Here is a 25,131-nt window from a genome sequence, read left to right on the forward strand (position 1 = left end):
GAATCCAAAGACCTTGGAACTGTCCGTGCTGACACCTGAACCTAATTTAAAATCGTTGGATGACCATTTACTAGGGTATCAGCATTCCAAGAGCCACCTTTTCTGATGTCACCCAAGAAGCATGATTGTGTCTCTTCGGAGCTTTTGGTCTGGATCTCATGGATCAGGGATGTCTGTGCGGTGCTGGGGTTTTGACTTGCACGATTTACCAAAGAGTTCCTGTTGGTTGCATTGGAAGCATTCGGCCATCCTCATTGAACACTGATCTTTCCTGTGAGGGAACCTCTCACTGCAGCACTGTCCAGGCTGCTCTGCTGGGCGGTTCAGGAATTGCTTTCCTTGACTTGGATGGTTCCTGCATTTCTGTGACCTGATATAGTGGATTGAGGGTTAATTTCTGTCCCCAGTGGTGTTCTCTCCTCTTAGGATGGTGCTGTGTTGTCCACATAGCTCAGACAGTCTAATTAGCTGGATTGCCTTGTCCAGGGTAAGATCATCTTTAATTTGTAGGAAGTCAAGAGAGTGAATCATCTGCAACACCCACCAGGCAGTTAGACTCTCTCATTAAATGTGGCATTCTCCGGTATTTTACTGGATCTCTGGTTGAACACCACATCAAAGCATCTGAAAGCATCAAATTTGGCAGAGGACTTACTGATAGCTCATAATGCAGTGATGCCGTTTGCAGTCGAGTAGAGAAGTGTATTGACTTGTTCTGTTTCTGAATTTTTTAGATCTGTAGAAATGCTATATATTTTTTTTAAAAGCACTTTTCCTTCAAAGACACTAATTCTGTGACTGGCCTGGTCTATGGGTGAATGATGTGGCGATGCCGGCATTGGACTGGGGTAAGCACAGTAAGAACTCTCTCAACACCAGGTTAAAGTTATGGGTGAATCCCAGTGGAGCTGGCAACGTGGAATTGTAATCCATCTTGGAAGTATGGGTGTGGTTTTAAGAAATTACAGGTTTCCAAGCTGGCGTTGCCTTTCACTGCCGAACAACGGATCTTCCAGTGCTTGCTGGGTTTTGGTGGGCTTTCCAAAATGACAGTGGCGCACTCCTGCCTGAAGGAAAAGGGTATGCAATGGCTGCATGGGCCGACTGGCTGCTGACTTAATTCAATCGGTGGTATAATGTCGCGAGTCTGGACTGTAGGAAAGAACTGCAGGCTTTGCAAGTATTGATAGAAAAGTGGACGGTTGCAAGTTAGACCAGTTTATTTCTTCTTTCTTTGCCAGACTCTGGAGCCACGTGTTGAAACCCTGGATTGGGATTAGCGACAGGTTTCTTTCAAATGGTGCTTCTAACTGAGTGAAAAGGGTTTCTTCAGGACTGAAATTTGAAAAACAAAATCATCTCCCACTTGCAGACTGAGAGCTCTGCTTGCTGAAGCTGGACTGAAGGGAAATTCAGTGGAGTTTTATTCTGGAGCAAAACCTCTACGTCTTTTGCTTCATGGTACTTCTCTCTCTGGAGCTGCTTCTTGTGGCATCAGAATTAATTGAAGATGTCCTTTTCCTTGGTTGGTCTGCATTCTTGTGAGGATGAGGGTTTTTTTATTCTGATGCTGCCACCATGAAGAATCCTGCCAGTCACCATAAGGTAGACATCGCAGTCTTGAGTATATTAACAGAAGGTCTTTATTAACAACTATATGCACATATATACAGTGAGGTTACAGGAATGAAGTTGACTCCATCCTCAATCATTACACATCTCCGTCCATCTCTAGATTATGATGTGGAGATGCCGGCGTTGGACTGGGGTAAACACAGTAAGAAGTTTAACAACACCAGGTTAAAGTCCAACAGGTTTATTTGGTAGCAAAAGCCACTAGCTTTCGGAGCGCTGCTCCTTCGTCAGGTAAGTGGGAGTTCTGTTCACAAACAGGGCATATAAAGACACAAACTCAATTTACAAAATAATGGTTGGAATGTGAGTCTTTACAGGTAATCAAGTCTTAAAGGTACAGACAATGTGAGTGGAAAGAGGGTTAAGCACAGGTTAAAGAGATGTGTATTGTCTCCAGCCAGGACAGTTAATGAGATTTTGCAAGCCCAGGCAAGTCATGGGGGTTACAGATAGTGTGACATGAACCCAAGATCCTGGTTGAGGCCATCCTCGTGTGCGGAACTTGGTTATCAGTCTGTTCAGCGACTCTGTGCTATCGTGTGTCGTGAAGGCTGCCTTGGAGAACATTTACCCAAAGCTCAGAGGCCGAATGCTCATGACCGCTGAAGTGTTCCCCAACAGGAAGAGAACACACTTGCTTGGTGATTGTCGAGCGGTGTTCATTCATCCGTTGCAGGAAAGGATGTCCCGAGGCATGGTACATTGGGGAGACCATGCAGGCGCTATGACAACAGATGAATGAACACCGCTCGACAATCACCAGGCAAGTGTGTTCTCTTCCTGTTGGGAACACTTCAGCGGTCATGGGCATTTGGCCTCTGAGCTTCGGGTAAGCGTTCTCCAAGGCGGCCCTCACGACACACGACAACGCAGAGTCGCTGAGCAGAGACTGATAGTCAAGTTCCGCACACGTGAGGATGGCCTCAACCGGGATCTTGGGTTCATGTCACACTATCTGTAACCCCCCCATGACTTGCCTGGGCTTGCAAAATCTCACTAACTGTCCTGGCTGGAGACAATACACATCTCTTTAACCTGTGCTTAACCCTCTCTCCACTCTCATTGTCTGTACCTTTAAGACTTGATTACCTGTAAAGACTCACATTCCAACCATTATTCAGAACCCCCACTTACCTGACGAAGGAGCAGCGCTCCGAAAGCTAGTGGCTTTTGCTACCAAATAAACCTGTTGGACTTTAACCTAATGTTGTGAGACTTCTTATCATCTCTCGATTAACCCTGGCTCTGGTTGGTTAACCTTCTTACATCACTGTGTGGGGAGTATTGTATTCAGTCTCACATTAACCCTGTATGTACCTGACCCTACTTCTACAGTTTATAACTGGTTATCTGAACCAAAGATGTAACTACGATCTGGGAAGCACAACCATGTGTTTATTGTATTTATCATGGAGTTATTTAGGCATTCTATTCATCTTCAGTTTTGTTTTTCTCCTTTATTAGCTCTGGGTGTAATGATGGCTACAATTGGGTGATCAGTTTGACTTTGTATCTCTATGCACAACAGTATCCACATTGATTGTGAAAGCTTATTGCTGAATAGTTGTATGAATGTGCATCCTGCCATTTTCATTACGTGTATGAAGTGCAGGTTGTTAACTGACTATAATTATGAATCATTAACATTCACCATCCTTGTTGGTACTGAAATACCATTGCTCCTGTTGAATGTGTCTATATCGTTCATTAGTTCCTTGATGTACTCTGTTTTGCTGGTGGAATTTGCTGGTGGAATTTGGTGAGCTGCGTAAAATTAAGTCAGCACAAAGAAATTTGTTTGGCTTTTATGAAGCGCAGGCATATTAATGTAATGAGGAACCTAATTAGCTCGTACAGTTTCTACTAACAACTGGCTGGATAAATTAGTCACCAGGTTAAAAGTTTATGCAAAGATTTGATGCCTCAACATGAGCTCTCAGAAAGCTATAAGCAATTATTGAAGAAAGAAAGACTTGCATTGATATGGTGCCAGTCATTACCTCAGGATGTCTCAAAGTACTTTAAACCCAATAGAGTTCTTTTCAAATCTAATCACAGTTGTAATGTAGGATGCTTGCATGAGCCAAATGATTTTATGTTGGTAAAACACCTATTTGTACCATTTTGTTTTATTTCAGAGTTCAAGTATTGATTTTCTAGCAAACCAAGGATTTGACTTCAATAAAGTCTTTCGAGATGGTGAGTAACTACTTCTGAAGAAACTCTGACTCTCTCTTGTAAGCAGAGGGGGCATGTTAGTATGTTTTTAACAGAATCCCTATGGTGCAGAAGGAGGCCATTCGGCCCATCAAGTTTGACACAGTACCTTACTTCGGGCCCTTTCCCCCAACCTATTCCTGTAACCCCACACATTTACCATGGCTAATCCATTTAACCTATACATCTTGGGACACTAAGGGGCAATTTAGCATAGCCAATTCACCTAACCTGCACGTCTTTGGACTGTGAGGGGAAGCTGGAGGAAACCCATGCAGACACCGGGGCAAATGTGCAAACTCCACGCAGTCACCCAAGGCCAGAATTGAACCCAGGTCCCTGGCGCTGTGAGGCAGCAGTGCTAACCACTGTGCCACCCTGCTGCCCTAAAATTACAAATCCGTGCGATCAGTTCATAAAACTGTAAAATCCCTAAAGTACAGAAGAGGCCATCCGGCCCATCAAGTCTGTATCGATCTTACCCAGGCCCTCTTCTCCTGCCCTGTCCCTGCTACCCCACACATTTACCATGGCTAATCCATTTTAGCTACATATATCTTGGGACACAAAGGGGCAATTTACCATGGCCAAGCCACCTAACCTGCACATCTTTGGACTGTGGGAGGAAACCGGAGCACCCGGAGGAAACCCGTGCAGACGTGGGGAGAACGTGCAAACTCCACACAGTCACCCAAGTCTGGAATTGAACCTGGGACCCTGGCACTGTGAGGCAGCAGTGTTAACCACATTGCTGCTCTGAAATTTTGTGTAGAGAGTAGAGAATGTGGGATTTTTGTTCTTGTTGGGCTGTTTGTGGAGCTCCTTCAGTTAGTCAGGAATCCATATTTTAACTTTCACATTCATGAACAATATGTTTTTAGTTAATTTAAAGCTGTCAGGCCTAATGTCCTGCGTGTTACTCGGGCTTTCGCTGTATTTCCAGCCAATAGCTTAAAGTTTTGAAGTGTATTGATGCAATGTTTGGAGCAGTTTTGAGCTCTCAGAACAATTGTCTATTGGCATTCAAATTTGCAGGGATCCCATACTTAAATCAGGAAGAGGAACGGCAACTTCGAGAGCAGCTGGAAGAAAAACACCATCAGTCTAACGGCACGGGAACACCGTCTTTCATTTCTCCAAACTCTACCAAAGGGCCCATTGTCATTCCAGAAGAACATCGCAGTTTTATTGAGAAAATTGTGTAAGTCGCATGAATGTGAAATGATTGCGATTAATAATTTAATGATTTTGGCTTTTGCTTTAAATCGATCTTCATAAACAGAAGGACAGTCTGATCGAGCGTGTGGCTGACACCAACAGAGCATTACCCTGGATAGTCTAAGATACGAAACACTGAATTTCTATAGCATTCCAGGACTCTGCTTAAGGCAGATGAGCAGTCCTGAAATGACTTTTGTGCTGGTGGACCTAAAATGAGAGCAATGTTCTTTCCAAGCTGGAATAGAATCCCTACAGTACAGAAGGGAGGCCATTCAGCCCATCGAGTCTGCACCGACCGCAAATCCCACCCTGGCCCTATCCCCATAACCCCCCATGTTTACTCTGCTAATCCTCTTGACACTAGGGTTGATTTGGCATGGCCTATCAACCTAACCTGCACATCTTTGGACTTAGGAATGTGGTTTCAAAAATACGTTTGGGCTGTTTCTGTGTAGAATTTTAAGAATCTTGAAAACAGGATTTTTTTTTTAATATCTTGGCCTATATTGAAAACTGTCAAAGGCTTGAAATGAAAAATTGAATTATAATCAGAGTTACCAAGCTTTCTAGTGAATGCTAAATAATTAAAAACTTACATTACTCTTTCAATTTTTAATCCACCATCAATTTTCTCTCCCATCCTATTGTGAAGGTGTTAACTCCTTGTAGGTGCATGGCTGCATAGTTGCTAGTCTGAGTTTTAATAATGACAAGACTATTCAACCATAAGAAGCATCTCACAACCTGAGCCCAATCCTGTCCAGCAAACACAGCTCCACCCGAGTAGTATCTTTATTTTCCTTCTGGCAGGCACTGAATCCTAACCTGGTACAGATCCTCATTCTCTTTTGATTGAAGCAAAGGTCCCTTGGAACTTGTATCATTATCGATGATATATTTATGGGTGATCTGGTCACTTGAACAAAACCTAACTTATGAACTAGTGAGGTGTCTATTTTTAAGGAGGTTTGATGTTAGGGTGACCTTGAGTTAAGGCTCAATGGTAACTCAAAGGTTTTTTTTTTGTTTCATTGTTAGATATTTAATGAAAAATCTTTGTGTATAGATATCTGCAAGTTTCCTGTAATATCACTCTGTCTGTGAGAAGATGCACTGTTTTATATAGATCGGAAATTTGTATTGTGTAAAATACAATAGCTAGACAATTGCAGTAGAAATAATAGCGAGACTAGATAATAAATTGGATAGCAATCTCTCACCTGCACAAGAGAAATCCAGCAATTTCTGTCAGAGATGCCTTCCTCCAGAAACTACTTTATACCATTATCTCACTTGAGCATTAGTGTGCATATAAGGGCGTGAATTCAGACTGTATGATTAGATACCCACTAAATTTGGCCTTGGTTACCCCCTTCGGAGTGGATTCATTCTCCCAATCTCGCACCAGTTTTTCCTGAACATCTAATTCCCTCTGCAGTAAAGTTATTTGACAAGTTAGCAAATTTTATGACTTTCACCTTGAAAGCAGCTTTGCACTTTTTTTTTTGCTGAAGGATCCATACCTGTTCATCATTCACAATGCCATGTCACAGTTTTGCTTTGTGTAGGCATGTCTTAAACACTCTCGCACCTTTGCAACACAGTCTTTATTGTCTGCTTGATCCCATGTGCCAACTTAACAGGCACTTCTAAGATGAAAAATTGAGGCCCACTGCTAATGAGAGTACAGCATTTTGTGGCTGGAAGTGGCAGGCCAATTTTTATATGGCAAAAGCATGACTTTTGGTGCCATAAAAGTGTGTCTTGTATCAACATATGTGCAGTGATCGATGTTTGGTTAGAGGTAAAACAATAGAGGTAACATTATACTATTGTGTGTATTATTGTCACCAACTAGTGAGGAACAAATTATGCACAAGTTTTAGGAAGGTACAAAATCTATAGAGCAGTTAAAGCAAGGGACTTCAATGACCCTAATTTAGACTAATGTATAAATAGTGAAAGGGGAAAGAGTTTCTGAAGTGCTTTCAAAAATTTTGACACAATGAGGAAGAAGGTTCTGGTTCTGGGGGACGAGGTGGGTCAAATGGAGTGACAGTAGGGCTACATTTGGGGGACAATGATCATAGTATCCTAGGGTTTGGGTTGCCTTTGGAAAAGAACAAAACAGGATTTAATTGAGCGAGGGCCATTTTTAATGGGGTGGGAATAGACCCTGGGCTCGGTCAGATGCCAGAAATTGACAGGCAAAACTGTATTTGAGCAACAGGCGGCCTTAATAAAAACGTGGTGGTTTGGGTACAGTTTGAAATACATTCCCACAAGGGGGAAGGATCGGACAAACCAAGCCAGAGCTCCCTGGCTGACAAAAAAGACAAGTGGCATGAAGCAAAGAAGGGGTGTGTCTGACAGATGTCAAGCTGATGATACAAGTGAGAACCTGGCTGAATATAGAAAATTCAGAGGGAAGTGAAAAAAGAAATGAGGGTATGAGAAGAGACTGACATCCAACACAAATGGGAATCCAAAGGTCTTTAAAGGCATATAAATAGCAAAAGGAGGGATGGGCTGTTTAGGGACTAAAAAGCCTCACTATGCATGCTTGACTGAGAGCTCAGACTGTCATAAAAGGAAAATGTTGATTAAGTTGTTGAGAAGTTTGACAGTTTTATGATATCTATTTTGTTCTGATTTCTTTTGTCAGTGGCTCAAAGTTTATTTGTACAAGAGGGCTGGGTACTTTTATACAGTTGTGGCAATAACAATGTTTTAAATTTTTTTAAGCAGTTTGTCATGACCATATAAAAGATGTTTCTTTAAAGTGGTCTGTAAGCTAAGAATTTGTGTGTCTACGTTTAATTATTTAGTGTTTCAATTTAAAATAACACAATGGACAAGCTTTAGCCTTAAAAAAAATATGATGGTTAGTTTATTAAATCATTTAAGTAAAAGTGATCATTATTAACTAAAATATAGATACAAAGATTAAAAGCAGATAATATTTAGAGATGAGATTTCAAACCCATCTGAGATATTGTTGCGGGCCTGTTTCTCTAGTTTCTCCTTTCCAAAGTGAAAGGGTTGAAACTTTTCGGTTTAGCAGCTTTGACTCCTGCAGTTGACCAGTTGGTGTTTGCCTTTTTTCAGATCAGGAGGTTTTTGTGACAGTGAAGATTTCCTATTCCTCACTAATTCTGCGGTTAAGCACTTGTAGTTTGCTTGGACTCTTAGCAGAATAGCAGTTGGTTTCTTAATATCTCCCTCTTTTTCTGCTCCCTTAGCCAAGAATCGTGTCTAAAGTTGTTTCTTGGAGTTCTTCCTGGGGTTCTGTACACAAAATGGCTGTTCACGGCTACAGTTCTAAACTTAAAATGGCTGCTATCTCAAACTGTCAAATCATGCTTCCATATTAGTTGTTGGGTTAATCTGGAAGCAATAGTTCCATCTGTTCTCTTTTTTAAATCAAAGTAACTAGCCTTTTCTATATCTCCGCCATTTGCTTGTATGGCTCCCATTTTCCCAGGAAATGGCAATTCACACCTCCAGGAAAGCTGCAATGAGTTTCTGTTTACCCCTTATGGAAATTGAAATTCAAATGTCTGGTTATGTCTTCCTGCAATCTACATGGAGCCCTCTGGAATTCCAGCATCCACGGTATTTTGCCTTTATCTTTTTTTTTTGTTTTTATACTTTTCCAATTCAATCAAATCAAGTCCAATTCAGAGTCTCAACAAGTTGAGACATTTCCGATCCAGGCTGACAAGACAGGGCATGCAATCCTCTACCCTGTCTTGGGCCTGATCTGCATGAGCCAAGCTGATTGGAGTAGGCAGAGAATTTCTCCTCCAAGGCTTGATCTCATTTGCAACTTAGCCAAAAGGCCAAGATACCGCTTTTAAAAAATTGCTTCATATGAAACATAAAACTTAAATGCAACCCAATGACCTCAACCAAGTGCAGCATCCGCATAACTACACTTGATCTTAGCCAAAAGGCCGAGAAGCGATTGTATGGGTCTATGTAAGTGCTTGAGGTCTTGTGTTTGGATCAAATTGACCTGCTTCACAAACCAATTGTTCTGAAGTGTCCAAACTTAATCCAAACTGTTTAAATGTTTCCAGAGAGAAGGTTGAAGACTTATTGAAAGATGATAACGGTAGCATTGAGCTGGATCCATGTACTGGGTAAGTTGAAAAAAGTTGGGTATAAATTTTAAAATTACTTTGTCATTTGGAGTTTATTTAAAAATGTGCGAACAAATTTGTACACACACACTAGCAAATAACTTTTCTTGGTTTTTAAAAAAAATGAATGCATTCATGTATAAACACTTCCCACCACTGCCCCCAGAGACGTTTGCTGATTTATTTGTGAGCATATGTAGCATGTGTTTTATGATGAGAAATCCCAACCTAGCCCGATCCATTCTTCACCGGATGTTCATGGATATGCATGTTCAAATGGGTTACTGGACAGCTAGCAGGAGGAGGGAGTTGTGCTACCCTTGCCCTCTTGTTCCATCTTAAATGATATGGAGGCCAAATATAGTGCACCTACTGTTGTCTTAGTTGAAATCTGCTAAGTCAGTACAAGAATGAACCTGGGAACTTCTGGATGACTCAGTACCGTAAGTGGTTTTGTTACCAGCAGAACTACCTCATAAGCCAAGCATTTTTTTTAATGCAGTAGGTTATGATCTTGTGCACAGTAACATTCAAATTAAGTTGGTTATATGCTTAGGAAAAGAAATCTGGGATATGTGCAGATAGCAGGGGAGTGGAATGAATTGATTTAATCTTTCAAAAGATTTGGAACTGACTTGTCGGATTGCATTGTCTCCTTCAGTGTTAAAAGATTCGATGATCAGTTGACCTTTTTTTCCTCTTTGTGCTTGGACTATTTTCTTCCCTCACTCCCAATAAAGTGAAGTGGCACTTTTGTTTGTGTACATGTTAAGCAGAATCATCAAATACACTTGAATTCTTGCCTTGCTGTTGCTTATTTTAAATTACTTCATTTTGCTGACTATTGTATTTGGAAAATGTATCCGTATTTATAGTATTGGGCATTCAATCTTCTGTTGGCTTTTACAACTGTTGGTTTTTCTCTTCAAAGGTTCCAAAGAAAGCTTATTTATCAGACTTTAAACTGGAAGTAAGTAGAGTATCTCAGTACAAGTTGTGAATATGGTTTCTTGTCTACCTTTTGTGCTGCTTCTCTAGAATGAGTAAGGTTTTCACTGGGTGAGGGATGTGATGTGAAATCTGATGTATTTGTCCATTATCTTTACTGGATGATATATCTGGCTGTAACAGAATGGATTTCAAACTTGCAAATTACAGAGTTGCTTAAGGCATCTATTGGATTGAAGTCTTGAGTTTGGTAACACTCCAGGGAGTACTGACGTTATTGAACAAAAACTGTTGCAGCAAAATTACCTTGTTAATTTGTGTCCATTAACAGTTGTTACTAAGAGTTTTGTAATTACTGCTTGGCTATGTTCCTGCCCTACTTGGTAGATGAATGGGTAAGCTGGCTGTAAATTGACACTGACTTCTTGTTCTTCCAAACGAATAAGATTTAATTATTAAACCAGAATTACTCAGCATTTTGGGGAGGTTGTAGTAAAGGCAATGCCCTTTTGCAAAATAATTTTGATGAGGGGGAATTTAAATGTGGCTATTGGAAAGCTTACCAGAAAATACCCAAGCAATAAAAAATGTTAACTGTGCACAGGCTTGTTAAGACCTCCACTGAAATAATTTTTTTACATTGCGGTCCTTGCTTTAGATTTCCGAAAGGAGCCCATGTAGAAACCTTGGAGAATGCAAAGGTAAGAGAAAAGTATCAGATAGAAGCAGTTGGAATGTGAATATAATTGTACCAAAGGAAAAGGATGTCACCCAAGTAAATTTTGTCAAGTTTTGTGATGGCTGGTATAAGTAGGTTCAATACTTCAAAGGAGCAAAAAAAGTCTCATCAGCTGCAAAGCTTCCAAAATATATCATCTCCTGTTTTGAATTGCATTCAGAAATAGCAGAAATTTATATTGCTCGTTTTCTCGCCTCACCTTGAGGAGTAACTCCTTCCCAGGGTATAATTCCAGGCTCCAGTTGTCTCCTCGTTTCCCAAATGATCATCCTTTAATGCTTGACTGTGGGCAATGGCAGGCTATTCACAGGGGCATTAACCAGGGCTGATTGTTCCCTTGGCTGACGATGCAAATTGTCCAGGGGTAACTGGAGAGCAATTGGGAGTGGGAACCCAGACTGTTTGATTTTTTTTTTTCCCCCCTCCATCTCCCTGCACCCTCCTGCCATGCCCTATATGCTGCACCCCAATATGATGTTTATTTCCATATTGGTTTTGTTTTTGTTGCTTCTTTGGATGGACTTTTAAATATTGCCAGGTCACCAATGGGTGGGAGCTTTGCCTTCTGAAGTTTCCAATCTAAAGAAAGAGGAAAGATTTGCATTTATGGGGCAGCTGCCATGACCTCAGGAGGTCCCATGATACTTTGCAGCCACTTGATTCACTTTTAGAAGTGTAGTCACGGATGTAATACAGGAAACAAGGCAGCCAGTTCGCTCACTGCAGCATCCCGTAAAGAACAATGTGACAACATCTGTTCTGGTGATGATGATTGAGCGCTAAATATTGGTCAGGACACCAGGGATAACCTTTTGTTGAAATGGTGTCCCGGGATCTTTTGTGTCCACCCGAGAGAGGTGACAATGCCTCAGTTTAAGGTATATCTGAAAGATGTCACCTCTGCCAATGCAGCACACAATCAGCTCTGCATTAGAATGTCAGCTGAGTTTTTTTTGCACTGACATCTCTGAAATGGGATCTGAACCCAGAACATGTTGACCCTTGAGGTGAGAGCGCTATTCACTAAGCCACAGCACACCGTGAAGGCTCATCATAAATGTAAGTATGAGTAACGTCTGTAAATGTACCTGCCACTGTTTTTTGATTTCTGTCAGAAGTATAAAGTCCAGGATGATTGTTGCACAAATACCTTTTGTGTCTTGGGTCACCTTGTGCTCGGTGATTCCATTTATAATTTTGCTGCAATTTCTCTTAGGTATCTAGATTTTTTCTTCCCTCCTGATGTAGAATTGGTGACTAGCCACTTCTAAGTCGGAATTCAAAATCTCTCGTAGGAAAAATATGGCTCAGAATCAGGGACAGCATGGTGGCACAGTGGTTAGCACTGCTGCCTCACTGCGCCAGGGACCCAGGTTCAATTCCCGTCTTGGGTCACTTTCTGTGTGCCATTTGCACGTTCTCCCCGTGTCTGTGTGGGTTTCCTCCGGGTGCTCCGGTTTCCTCCCACAGTCCAAAGATGTGCGAGTTGGCCATGCTAAATTGCCCCTTAGTATCAGGGGGATTAGCAGGGCAAATGTGTGGGGTTACGGGAATAGGGCCTGGGTGGGATTGTGGTCGGTGCAGACTCGATGGGACGAATGGCGGCCTCCTGTACTGTAGGGATTTTATGATTCTATGAATCAGTTGTGATCTGAGGTGAGCAGAATAATTGACGGTCAAAATAATTGAGGACATAAATGCAACTGTTAGTCCTCATGATAGAACCAATTTTGTTTTAGTCCCACATCAGAGATTGAGATCATAATGCAGGGTGGCATTCTAGTACATAGTGAATATCTCAGTGCTGCATTGTCAGTGACTCTGACCTTCGGATGCGATGGTAAGTTGAGATCTTACCTTCCTGTTTGGGACGTTAAAATATTTTGCAGCACTATTCAATGAGTTCTGCTGGTCAACAGTCCCTCTTTCAACCAATAGCACCAAAAATAAACAGTTCATTGCTATTTATAAGGCATTGCTGATGCTGAATAACTTCCTCATTTGCTGTACAATCAATTGAGAGATGTACTTTTTGAGATGCTTCCTTGATCTAGGAAGATGCTATTATAAATGCTTTTTTTTTTAAAAACACGAACGAAAAACAAATTAATGTTGAAATGTTCAAATATATCCTGCAGAAAGAGAGGTATATTGTGGTCAGTAAACTGGATGATGACGAACGAAGGAGGAGAGAAGAGCAAAAACGAGCAAAAGAGCAGGTAATGGTGCACTTGCGTGTCTTGCACTCATTAATACTTCAGTGTGTTTCCCCTCCTGTTCACGCAGAACCCGGTGCAATGAGCTGGATTAATAAAGGTAAGTGATATTCTTTTTAAAAAGTGCTGCAGCTTTTCACTTGAAAATTGGAAAACTTTTTTTTTGAACCATGCCTTGTGGTGCTTTGGGAAAATGTCCAATTTAAGCCACCTTTAATTAAAAATAAGTAATGAAAGGACAAATCTGGTTCTGCTTCCAAAAATGCTTTAGGGCACAAGTGTCCTGTTGAGTGGTTTAGTTATTGCATTTCTAATCCCATCTCTACAGTTAGCAACACTAGCTGTATCTGATTGAAGCGCCAATCTATCCAATTTGCATAATATTTTGGATCTTAAAATGACGTACCTTGTAGTAAAATCCAGTGAGTTGAATTTATAACTTTTATTAATAGGGCCTCTGTTTCAAAACTACAGCTGTTTTGATAATTTTTAAATACTTATGGATAGCAGGAAGTGATTGCAAAGTTGTAATTTTATGTCCAACGTTATAAGCCACAAGAGGCTTTATACCAATAAAATGAGCACCAAAATTAAATTAGTCTTGATATGAGATGACTGCCATCTATATGCATTTAATATGAGTCCATTTTTTAAGTTATTAACAATTTATTTGTCCTGTGAGAAGGGGGGGGGGGGGGGAGGAGGAAAGTAGAGGCAATAGAAACAGAAACTTTATGGCACAGAAGAAGACCATTCAAGCCACTGGTTTGTAATAGATATTTTTCTCAATATTTTACTTTATGGTAAAAGTGATTTGAATGCCCCTCCTTATTAATTTCTAGGGTTCTCGCTTCAAAGCGAACTCTCAATTAAGAAAATGAAATTGTGCCACTGATTGTTTTGAGTTCTTTGCAAAACAAATTTGGACTGTCCAACATAAATGCAAAATAACTGGGGATACCGGGAATATGAAATAATAAGAAATACTCAGCAAGTTGGGGCAGCATTTGTGGAGAGGGCAAAAGTCAGTAATGTTTCGCCTGACAAAAGGTCATCAATCCTGAAACAGTCGCTGTGATCTTCCTGCAAAAAATTAAGTGCCAAATGAGCAAGAAAACAGGACAGTTTCAGACTCTTTTCCTTTTTGGGCGAGTTTAAACAAGCAATCTTATGGCACTTAGTCATTCCTCGCCATTAGGGTGAGCGTGGAGCCTATTCTCGCCAGCAGAGTTGGCTGCTGAGCTCTAGGGGTGCCATTGCGCAGGTGCCCCAATCTCCCAATGAGCCCAGCTGTAAAGTGATTGAGTGTCGTTTTGGTAGGGCACCCAATCTCTCTTTGCATTGGAAGAACCCCCCCGCTCTTCCCACAGGCATCAGGACATCCCCACCCACTCATCAGCAGCATGTTCCCCCAGCCAGTACCTGACACTGATCACTGGGGCCCTCCCAATGGATCCCCTTCATGACCCCCGCCTGACATGCCCTCCCATCCTGCGTGACCCATCCACTCGGTACTGCCCCTGGCACGAGTAGTGCCCAACAGTCCCGGCTAGGGTGCCAGGTCGGCACTGTCCAGCCATGTCCCCGACCACCGTGGGGCTTCAATAGCCTCAGAGCCCCCTCCCCCTCCCCCATCCACCCACCCCCAAGACGTGGCCAGTGGAGACCAGTAGTGATATCTGCCGATCTCACCCCATTCCTGAAGGTCCCAGCAGTGGGAGAATGTGGCATTGAACAGGCTATGCATAATTAAGTGCTGCATCAAATATACCAATCAGCCAGGGTGCAATCAGGTTTGCGCCATTAAGAAGGGACTGGTATTATTGCAAACCATTTGGCGCGGAACCAGTTTTTAGGTCCACACGCTAACTTTCAGGATCGGCACAATCTGCACCAAGTGCGGTGAGGTTGGAAAATCGTCCCCAGTAACTCTGTTTCTCCCCGTAGATGCTGCCTGACTGGCTGAGCAATGTTCCCTCTTGAGCTTTGCAACAATGCAGCAACCCAAAGGTTCCTGTGCATGAGGTTAGGTTATGTTTTAAACAAGGCTGCGCAAAAAGAAATTAACAAATTTAACTTAATATCCACACACTCCAGATAAAGTAGCTGAGTGTTTTTGTCATTTTCTATTTTTATCTGAACCATTTAATCCTGTCTTTACTAGTTTTAATTCCCTGTATTTCTACAAACTGCAAACCATTTATACTGTTTTTTCCCCTGAAGAAGGTAGCAAAGGAACGCAAAAGGGGTGGTTTCAGCTGGTAATCCAGCCAGTGTTTATTTTAAAGTCACTGGCTTATTTTCTCATCAATTGAGCAATATATTAAATAAACTTCCATATACAATTGTTTTACTGTTGTAGCGGGTACTGTAGATACCAGAAGCTGGTGTTGAATATATTTTTCTTGACCTTTTTAAGGCCAGATTTTTCTCTTGTTAATTTATTCCTTTTTAATGTATGATTTCAAAGAATGGCTGTCTGTGAAACTTCCTCTTAATCCCATCATTTCTGCTCCCTCGTGTTGGGAAGTGAACACCACTGGAGTTTAAGTGGTAGCCAATATCAAAGTTGGTTAAAGATGAATGTTGTCCTTGGGTATCACTGCTTGTAGGGGAAAAAATACGTTGAGAACCCTATTTTTGTTTGATTCAGTAAATGATTGAGGGGTGTTGGGGAAATCATTTTGCAAAACATGGTGGCTAAAACCTGGTGAGGGAGATCAGGAAACACTTTTTTTTTCACGAAATAGGGAATTCAAGATTTCCGCTTTCTAAGAGGTAGCGAATGCTAGGTCAAAGGAAATTGCCATTCTGTATACATGTGCACAAAGCAGAGTGGAATGCATTCTTTCTATTGGTTGTTCCATAAAATCCCTACAGTGCAGAAGGAGGCCCTTTGGATCTTAAATGGGTTTTAAAAGAGTTGGGATAAATGGGTCTTTTTTTTTTGGTTGGGAATATGTAACTAGTATGTCTAATCCACCTAACCTGCACATCTTTGGACTGTGGGAGGAAACCGGAGCATCTGGGGGAAACCCACGCAAACATGGGGCGAATGTGCAAACCCCACACAGTCACCCAAGGCCAGAATGAAACTCGGGCCCCTGGTGCTGTGAGGAAGTAATGCTAGCCACTGTGCTGCCCTTGTGGTGTTCTTCATTCTGCTGAGTTATCTGCAGTCACCTTTTTTCAGAATTATTTATGTAGGCAATTTGTTTCTGGCTTGCCTGTCTTTTGTTTAACCTCCAGAATTCAAGAAGGTATAAAATGTTTTGTGTAGATTACTTATACATCCCATGGTTAGGTAGCTGCTCACAAATATTTTGCACAAAGGGAGATTTATGTGTTCAACTAAGACAGCGGAGTGTCAATTGCATGTCTATATACTGCCCCTCGAGGAATATCTGTCACGATTGAAGGTTGTTAGTAACTTGGATTAGTATGTATGTACAGTGATCACACGGCTTTACGTGGGCTAAATTGAGTTATTCCCAGAAAATCATAGATTCAATCCCTTGTGTATGCCTTAGCAAATCTCCAATTTGATAACAAAAAGGATGCTGCAGCTCACGTACCTATTGTTAGATTAGGAGGAGAAAAATGGTTCCCATCTTCCTATTCTTGATCGTCAGTGGCTAACTGTGCTAAAGAACACACCGGGCTCAGCTGGGATGACCCTGCGGTCAACTCGCCTTCCAGTACTCGCTGTCTAAACCTATAGGATTAATGAATGCCTTCAAGTACCATGCCCCAAACAATCGGTGCTATCAGGAGATTTTCACAGTAACTCCATTGCAGTGTCAATGTAAGCCTACTCTTGACACTAATTAATACATTTTAAAAATAACTTGAACTGATCCCAACAAGGAGTCAAGCAGAAAACTAGCTAAGAAAAAAACATTAAAATCAGTTGCTGAATTTTCTATAATGTGCATATTTCTGTTCATATAATGTGTCCATCTATCCTAATGGTCCATGGTGTGTTAAGTGCATTTCAAATTTTAAAGACAGGGACTGATTTATGTGTCTTAAATCTTTATTTCTTATTTCTCGGTATTTCAGTTAGTTTGTCTATTTTATCATGTCTGGTTCACAGTTTAAAACAAAATCTCAGTAGCATCTGATATAACTGAGGGGTGAGCTCTTCAGAGAAATGAACAATTTGGCGTTGAAGCTAAATAGTTATGAATGCTGTGATGGTGCGGATACTTTGAAAACTGGACCTCGGCTTCACAGTAACCAGCTGTCTTACTTGCAGGAGGAAATGAATGATGCTGTGGGATTTTCCAAAGTAATATATGCCATTTCAAAATCGGTGAGTCCTTTTCCCAAATACAATTGAAAGTTGATTTCCAGGATATTTTTAAAACCCCATTTGAAACATTGTCTGTTTAAATACTAAGATTTTTAATACTGCAACAACTTTCTGATGTGCCACATTTTAATCATTGATTTTTAATCTGTGATTAGGGGCTGTTATAGCCCTCATTCCATTTGTCCCATTCTGGCCCCGCTAGCCAAGCTGTTCAAATGCAACTACAACACTGGCGTCTACCCAGCAATGTGGAAAATTGTCCAGTTATGTCCTGTGCACAAAAAGCAGGACAAATCCAACCTAGCCAATCACCACCCTTGCAGTCTACTCTTTCTCATCACTAAAGTGATGGTAAGGGTCTTCAATAGTGTTATCAAGCGGCACCGACTTAGCAATAATCTGCTAACTGGTGCTCAGTTTGGGTTCTGCTAGGATCATTCAGCTCCTGCCCTCATTACCATCTATAAGAACTCACCATGATTCCTTAGACAGCACCTTCCAGATCCACTACCATCTGAAAGGGCAGGGTAGAAGATACCTGGGAACACCACCATCTGAAATTTCCCCTCCAAGCCACACACCATCCTGACTTTGAACTATATTGCCACTCATTCACTGTTGCTGCGTCAAATTCCTGAAACTCCCTCCCTAATAGCACTGTGGGTGTACCTACACCACATGACTGCTGCAGTTCAAGAAGGCAGCTCGCCACCATCTTCTCGAGCAATTGGGGATGAGCGATAAATGCTGGTCTAGCCGGTGACACCTATGTAGGGTGGCACTGTCGCACAGTGATTAGCACTGCTGCCTCACAGCGCCAGGGACATGGGTTCGATTCCCAGCTTGGGTCATTGTTTGTGCGGAGTCTGCACATTCTCCCTGTGTCTGCGTGGGTTTCCTCCAGGTGCTCCGGTTTCCTTCCACAGTCCAAAAGATGTGCTGGTTAGGTGCGTTGGCCGTGCTAAATTCTCCCTCCGTGTACCCGAACAGGCGCCAGAGTGTGGCGACTAGGGGATTTTCACAGTAACTTCATTGCAGTGTTAATGTAAGCCTATCTGTGACACTAATAAATAAACTTTGAACATACCATGAATTAATTGACAGAAAAATCTCCTGCACCTCAAAGATGAAAAAGCTGACATTCCAAGTCCAGTGCTATATGTCTGAGTGTATTACCCAGTGAACAGTGCTGTTTATTTTTCCATATAAAGCCATGGTTTTCAGTTCTAATGAATTATATACCTCCTATCAGGGTCTCCAGTTTTGAGAAAAAATCAATAAAAAGCGTGCTATGTATATATTCAAATAAAGACACTTTCTCCTGAGCTATATTTCTCTTTGTAAAGATGATAGTGCCATAGCAAATGGAAAATATTGTAGGATTGCTGGCATTTGGAAGTTCATGTTTAAAGTATATGCATCTATGTGGCATTGCAGCACTGCCTGCCAAGTTAGAAGCATAGTTTGAACATGTACTTTTATGGAACAGATAAATGGTAAAGCAGCACCTTTTTAAATAAAAGCCTTTCTGAAAGAAATACAATATGCAAATCAATATTTTTGATTTGCCTGGAATAGCAAATACTGGATTATTGGAAGATAACTGCAATTTTCCCTCTACTACGTAATCCTCTTGTTGATCAATTAGCTGTTGAGAGCAAGAGGCTTACTGAGCTGTAGAGATTGTGTTTAATGCAGAACCCGAGTCTCTGTTTAGAATCACGGCATTGGGCACATTTTCTGTTTCAAAGCACTCTTCGTTCATGTTCTGTTCCAGCAGAAGTTTGGTGCAGGAGGTGGAATGAGATTAGCTGTACTGAAGCATTGGACTTAGTTTAGCATCAGTGGCCTCAACCCAAATCCTGTCCGACTGCTGGCAGTGAGATCTCCCACAATAGTAGTTATGTGTTGGTCTTTTGGGTTGCCAGCTGTTGTACGGAATCAACTTCTAACTGTGTAGTTATGGCTGTGTAAATTATAGTGAGTCTGTAATGTTACTGAACAGATCCAGTGGTTGGTACACCAAGCCAATTGTTACAAACTTCAACCTGTTTTCATCCTTTTCCCCTACACCTCCCCATTATAAAGCTCATCCTTTGTCTTCGGCATTTTAGTCGCTCTGCCTGCCTCATGCTCTTGCTCCCTTGTCCACTCTTAGCCTGAGAGCACAAGAACTGCTTTTCCCCACCCTCCACTCACTGATTGTGACTGAGAACCTTTGACACAAAAGGCATTCAGAATCTTGCAGTACAGAAGGCAGCCATTCGGCCCATCTTGTCTGTGCTGGCTCTTCAAAAGAGCAATCCAGTTGTATTCCTAGCTTTCTTCCCACATCCACGCAACTCGGATAGCTTCAAACCCGTGTTCTGTTGCCTTTAGAAAGTTCCTGTGGTATCTGACTCTACCACCCTTTTTCAGGTATTGTGTTCCAGGTTCTAACCTTCTGTGTGAAATAATTCTGAATTTCTCCCCTAGTGCTTTTGTCAATTATTTTGGATCTGTGCTTTCTGGTTACTATGTTTGTTGTCGGAGGATAAGGTTTCTCTATACTTTATCAACACCTCACAGAATTGTGAATGTTTCTATTGGGTCTGCCCTTTAACTTTGTTGCTGCAATGAAAACAATCCCAGTTTTTCCAATCCCTCTACATAACTGAAGTCCCTTGTCCCTGGTAAAACTTCCCTACAGCTGTTCCTTCCTAAAATGTGGTGCTCTCTGATCCACACTGCAAGGGGGTGCAGGCTATTTTAAGGGACATCTTGTTTGGCTGTCCCTTTACCACTTTGTAAGAATGTAGGTTGGTTATATTTGCTCAGAATGCCTTTTTATCAATGCAAATCTAATCATCTTTGATTTTGTGTTTTTTTTTTCTCTGATTATGAAAATACTGGATCTAAATGATTTGAATGTTAGTTCACAAATTGTGGCGGGGGCAGTTTTTAAAAAAAAAAAATGTTAATCCCCTCAAAACATCTTCTCGAACAAAGTGGAAAACAGATGAACCAGGGGATGTTGACCGTTTTCAACTAGTATTCTTTCGCTGCTATTTTATATTCTATCAATTTAGAGTTGAATAATTCAAGTATAATTTTTCAGTGGCATTCATGAAGCAGTACTGGTTGTATGTAGTATGAAGTCATACAGGCGAGGAATTTTCTAGGTTCAGGTCCCCTCCGCAATATTTCCTCACCCACTTTGAGCTAGGCTGGCATTCGAGTAATTATAATTCGAGCAATTTCCTAGGATTCCTTCTGATTCATCCACACTGCATATAAATGAGTGCGCGCGCACGTCTGGTGTCAGTAAATTTTGTTGTTCTTCATAATCACCTCGCCAGGTGAATGTACTGCCAATACATAGTAACAAATGGTGACCAGTGTCCATGAGCCATAGTCCGTCATTAGTCACCATCTCTGGCATGGGATGGGAGAGCATTATTTCCTTTCAAAAACATCTGACATTTTCCGTTTTCAAGATGTTGACTACATAATTATTGGGTTTTTCTTTACACCAGTGGAAATCATTGATAATTATTGGGTTAGTTAATGTATGTTCTCTCGAGTGTTGTTTGCAGGATTTCTCTCTAACCCCATGAATTGTTGTATTTATCATTTTTAAAGTGAACGCACTGTTAAATATTGGAGAGACTTCTGTATTGCACAAGGTTGACAAGAATTGGGATCTGTGCTGACTGTGCCTGCACTCTGCATTTTCATTAAAGTTTGAGTTGCAAACACTGAGGAATTATGTTGGACAGAGCACAGTATATTTTTGTGCATGTTGCCAAAGTTTTCCTTTAAACTAAAGGGTGATATCTTCAGAAAAGCCCAGAAGTTCCCCATCCCCCAGCAGATTCTTGACGTGTTATAGGGAGGCCTGGCAGATAAGTGATGTTGTTGAATGGGCTGTTATCATGTGCAGTGTAATTTGTGTATAACAGGCCATAAATAATTATTTCTAAAAGAAGTATTGTCTTTTTTTTTCCCAGGGTAAACTGGTTGTGGGACACAACATGTTGCTTGATGTCATGCATACAATTCATCAGTTTTTCTGCACATTACCCGATGTATGTATTTAGCCTCTTAACTTGATCTTGGTTTTCTATTGCTTCATTGTAGAGCTTGATTATGAGTGCTTGCAAAGCTTGAATGTTATTCTCTAAAGGTGGTTATGCCGACTGAAATGAATTGTTTGTGGAGAAGGGAAAGAAATTAGAAGGTTCATATCCTTTCTCTTGAACATATGGGAACAGGCAACTTGCTGTTTCTATGAAGATCATCGATACCCCTTGAGTAAGTTGCCTGTGGGGGCAGAAGGGAGAAGAGACTGTGTTTACACGAGCACATAGTGGTAACTCTTGTCATTCTTGTCCCAATTTATCAATGTCCTTTTCCTCTGCTGCCCCAGTGAGGAAGGGCTTGCTCTCTGGATACTCACCATCTGACCTACTCACAGAAGAGGCAGAGAGCAAAATCTGAACTGTGTGGAAGTTTATGGGTCATCCACCACATTGTGTGCCTTAGCATAATGGTTTAAACAGCTTAATCTAAAAAAGAAATTCTGGGACACTCAATGAATAAAACTAGGGGATTTTGTGGTCTGCTGTTTGTTTTTTTTTCTCTTGAATTTTATGTTCAACTATCTTTTTTAAATAGGAGCTAAATGAATTTAAAGAAGTTACGACAAGTGTTTTTACCAGGTGATTATTCTTTTGATATTTGCATTTCATTCACAAGTTTTAATATTATAGGAATGTACAGGGGAGAAGACCGGGAATAACCAAATTTGGGAAGCTAATTGATAGTTCTGAGAATAAAGTAATTCTAACTATTGACTGTATTAAGATTCCTACTTTGATTCCTCACATTCTGATGTAATTATATGCCATTTTTTTTTTCATGAAGACTTCTAGATACAAAGCTCATGGCAAGCACACAACCTTTTAAGGTAAATTGGTGTGTTTTATTGAGCATACTTGCCATTCTTTAAACTGTGAAGGTGCTGTCCCGCTGAGACCATATTTGCTGGCATTAGTCATCCTAGTAACGTAAAGCCACGTGGTGTATGTTATTAAATTACTCTTGTGCCTGAACCATCTTGGAAATGTGCCAGGTCAGACATGCAGCTAGATCACATTTTCAGGATCCAGTAGGAGAGAATTAGGCACCAGTATGTCGATGCAATAAAACTCCACCGTCACATCTTGCTCTGGTTATGACTGTAGGCAGAGATTATCTAAATCAAGTTATACTACAAATTAAGAAAATTGCACTTGATATTTTTAAAAAAGGAATAAAAGCACCCAGAGTTTGGTCTTGGGGGTGGCGGGGGGGGGGGGGGGGAAGCTAATTTTGATCTTTGACACAAAAAGAGTTTATAAAATTAAACCAAGCCACATGAATTGTTTTCTTAATTATTCATAATTCTGGATCAAAAACCATTCCACAGTTTTACCAAGAGAGTTTCTTTCCAAAACAGTGATACTTCACTATTCTATGCCTAATGTGGTTCATGCTCTCAGCATGGTACAATTAAATGCCTCCTCGCACACTTTAAGCACTTATAGTAAACTCGAGCTTTCCCGTGCTATTTTGTTTCTTAGTTTAGTCACCAGATGGAGTTTTGACATCAGGAGAAATGACACATCTTTCATTTCTCCCAATCTCATTCAACTCTTGGTGAAGTAAGCTGTGTAACGGTCCTCCTTGTTGGAGGACCATTTTATTTTCTCCCAATCACGTTTGATTCTTGGTGAAGTGAAGCTATATAACTATCCCATAGCTATGTTACTATTCCATTTACTAGAAAAGCAAAGTATTTATATACTTTGGAAGCTGGAATCTGAAACAAAAAACAGACAGTGCTGGAGGAGGAATGACAGCATCTGTGGAGCGAGAATAGAGCCAATGTTTCGAGTCTGGATGACTCTGACGAAACGTTAACTCAATTCTCTCTCTCCACAGATGCTGTTAGACCTGCTGAGTTTTTCCAGCATTTTCTGTTCTTGCAACTATCCCATTTGTTGGAGGAGTAATTTGGTATAATTTGAGAATTTGGCCAAATTGCATTGAGCATCTGAGTACAGTTTTGTAGATGTAAAGCTTGACGTAAATAAAAACATTCAAGGTTTCACCACTGATCCACAGAATATTCCATTTAGCGCGCCCTTCAGCCAATATATTACCAGCTTTCACATTTAAGTACCCATTGCATTAAGCTTAAGTAGTAACATTTTCACAAGTCTAACAACACCCGTGTTGGGCTTTCTACAGTTACTTGGGGATGTCAATCCCTCGAAGCTTTAGGAAGTGGGTGTTAAATCCCTCACAGCCATTTGGAGGAGACCAGAAGTCAACCTTTCCTCGGTTTAGATTCATTCGCAAAGTGAAACATTACAAGTGTATAGCTCCTCCCCTCTACTCTGTACCACAGTGTTAATAAATGTCTTTCTATATTTGTTCAAATAGTAAATGCCCTTCACCTGTTTATCCTTGCCCTCAAGTGGCTCTTCAGTTAGAATCTTCTCCCACTACACTGGTTAGATTCAACTAACTAGGATTCATGAGTGCTGATTGCTCTCCCATACTTTACTGCGCCAGCTAATGTTCAGTGTTAATAGTGAGTATTGGAACAATTTTTGAACATGAGCATTGCAGCCAAACTTGATTACCCACACAAATCTTGGCTTGTGTGTGGTAAGGGTGAATCTGTTATTGATTCTCTCTGAACAAAATAGAGAAGGGAGAGGTTGAAAACAATTCGCATCCCTCTTTCTAGATCGAGCACCATTAATTCCTTGATCAGGCTGTTGCAGGCGACTTTGCTTCTGTGTCTATCAATATTGCTGATCTCTTTCTTGGCCTCACACTATCTGAGATTGAGATTGTTGCAGGTGATTTTTGCTTCGTTGTGCCTAGAGTTGGCCACCAGGTGGTGTGTAAGCAATGTGGGTCGATCCAAGTCTGACAAGTTCCCTATTTTTCCCCTCCTTGTAGGGAAAAGCCACCTGGAGATTAGGAATTTACTATGTGGTGAAACCTACTATGTACCAAACATGCTCAGAACTCCCTAATAATGAAACACTGTTAGAAGTGAAAGTATATGTTTCAATTTGAGATGCTTTTTTTTTCCTCGTAGGAACTGATAATGAACACACCTCTTGCAGAGCTGGAAAAGAGATTAAAAGATGCACCTTTCAGACCTCCCAAAGTTGGTAAGTTGAGAACACAGTGTGTGGTCTTCATAAAGTTGTTTGTTTGATCGTGAATCATGAGTATTTTTTTCCCGCTTAATAAGTTGGAATTTAGTTTTTGTTTTGTTAAACAAACTACTTGATGCGTTGCTGTCCACGTGTAGAGGAAGAGAGAAATGGGACCTGGGCCCATTAACCATCATTTCTTTTAAGTGTCTTGTACTGATCAATTAATAGATGTCTTCCTACAAGAAACTCATTTCCGAAATTAATTTGCTAAGTATTTGCAACTTCATGAAGCAGCACATTTGATACCAGTTTGTAGGAAGTGCTAATTGTTGGATTACTTTGTTAATCAGCAACCAGCAGGGATAGACATCACTAGTGCATTTTCCTGGGCTAAGTTTACAGAGAAACCTCCGAGTTGTATTTCTTATCGGACAATCAGCTCATTTAACATTTGTAATATATTGGCTCTGGAAATAACGTGGGGGGGTTGGGG

The 25,131-nt window shown here is 41.0% G+C and overlaps 1 protein-coding gene and 1 pseudogene across 1 annotated transcript in view; one reads left to right on the plus strand and one right to left on the minus strand.

Annotated features, from left to right (window-relative positions):
* Window positions 1-25,131, plus strand: part of parn (poly(A)-specific ribonuclease (deadenylation nuclease)) — a 126,552-nt gene that overhangs the window by 30,306 nt on the left and 71,115 nt on the right. The window contains exons 6-16 of the mRNA XM_078240727.1: window positions 3,774-3,834; window positions 4,888-5,053; window positions 9,156-9,218; window positions 10,150-10,188; window positions 10,825-10,867; window positions 13,044-13,124; window positions 17,380-17,436; window positions 21,426-21,503; window positions 22,093-22,136; window positions 22,342-22,384; window positions 24,575-24,650. Coding sequence (XP_078096853.1) covers window positions 3,774-3,834; window positions 4,888-5,053; window positions 9,156-9,218; window positions 10,150-10,188; window positions 10,825-10,867; window positions 13,044-13,124; window positions 17,380-17,436; window positions 21,426-21,503; window positions 22,093-22,136; window positions 22,342-22,384; window positions 24,575-24,650 — 751 coding nt within the window. The remainder of the gene's footprint in view (window positions 1-3,773; window positions 3,835-4,887; window positions 5,054-9,155; window positions 9,219-10,149; window positions 10,189-10,824; window positions 10,868-13,043; window positions 13,125-17,379; window positions 17,437-21,425; window positions 21,504-22,092; window positions 22,137-22,341; window positions 22,385-24,574; window positions 24,651-25,131) is intronic.
* Window positions 8,841-9,041, minus strand: LOC144510954 (U2 spliceosomal RNA; annotated as a pseudogene).

Source organism: Mustelus asterias, chromosome 23 (assembly GCF_964213995.1).
Source record: "Mustelus asterias chromosome 23, sMusAst1.hap1.1, whole genome shotgun sequence".
NCBI classification, from domain to species: Eukaryota; Metazoa; Chordata; class Chondrichthyes; order Carcharhiniformes; family Triakidae; genus Mustelus; species Mustelus asterias.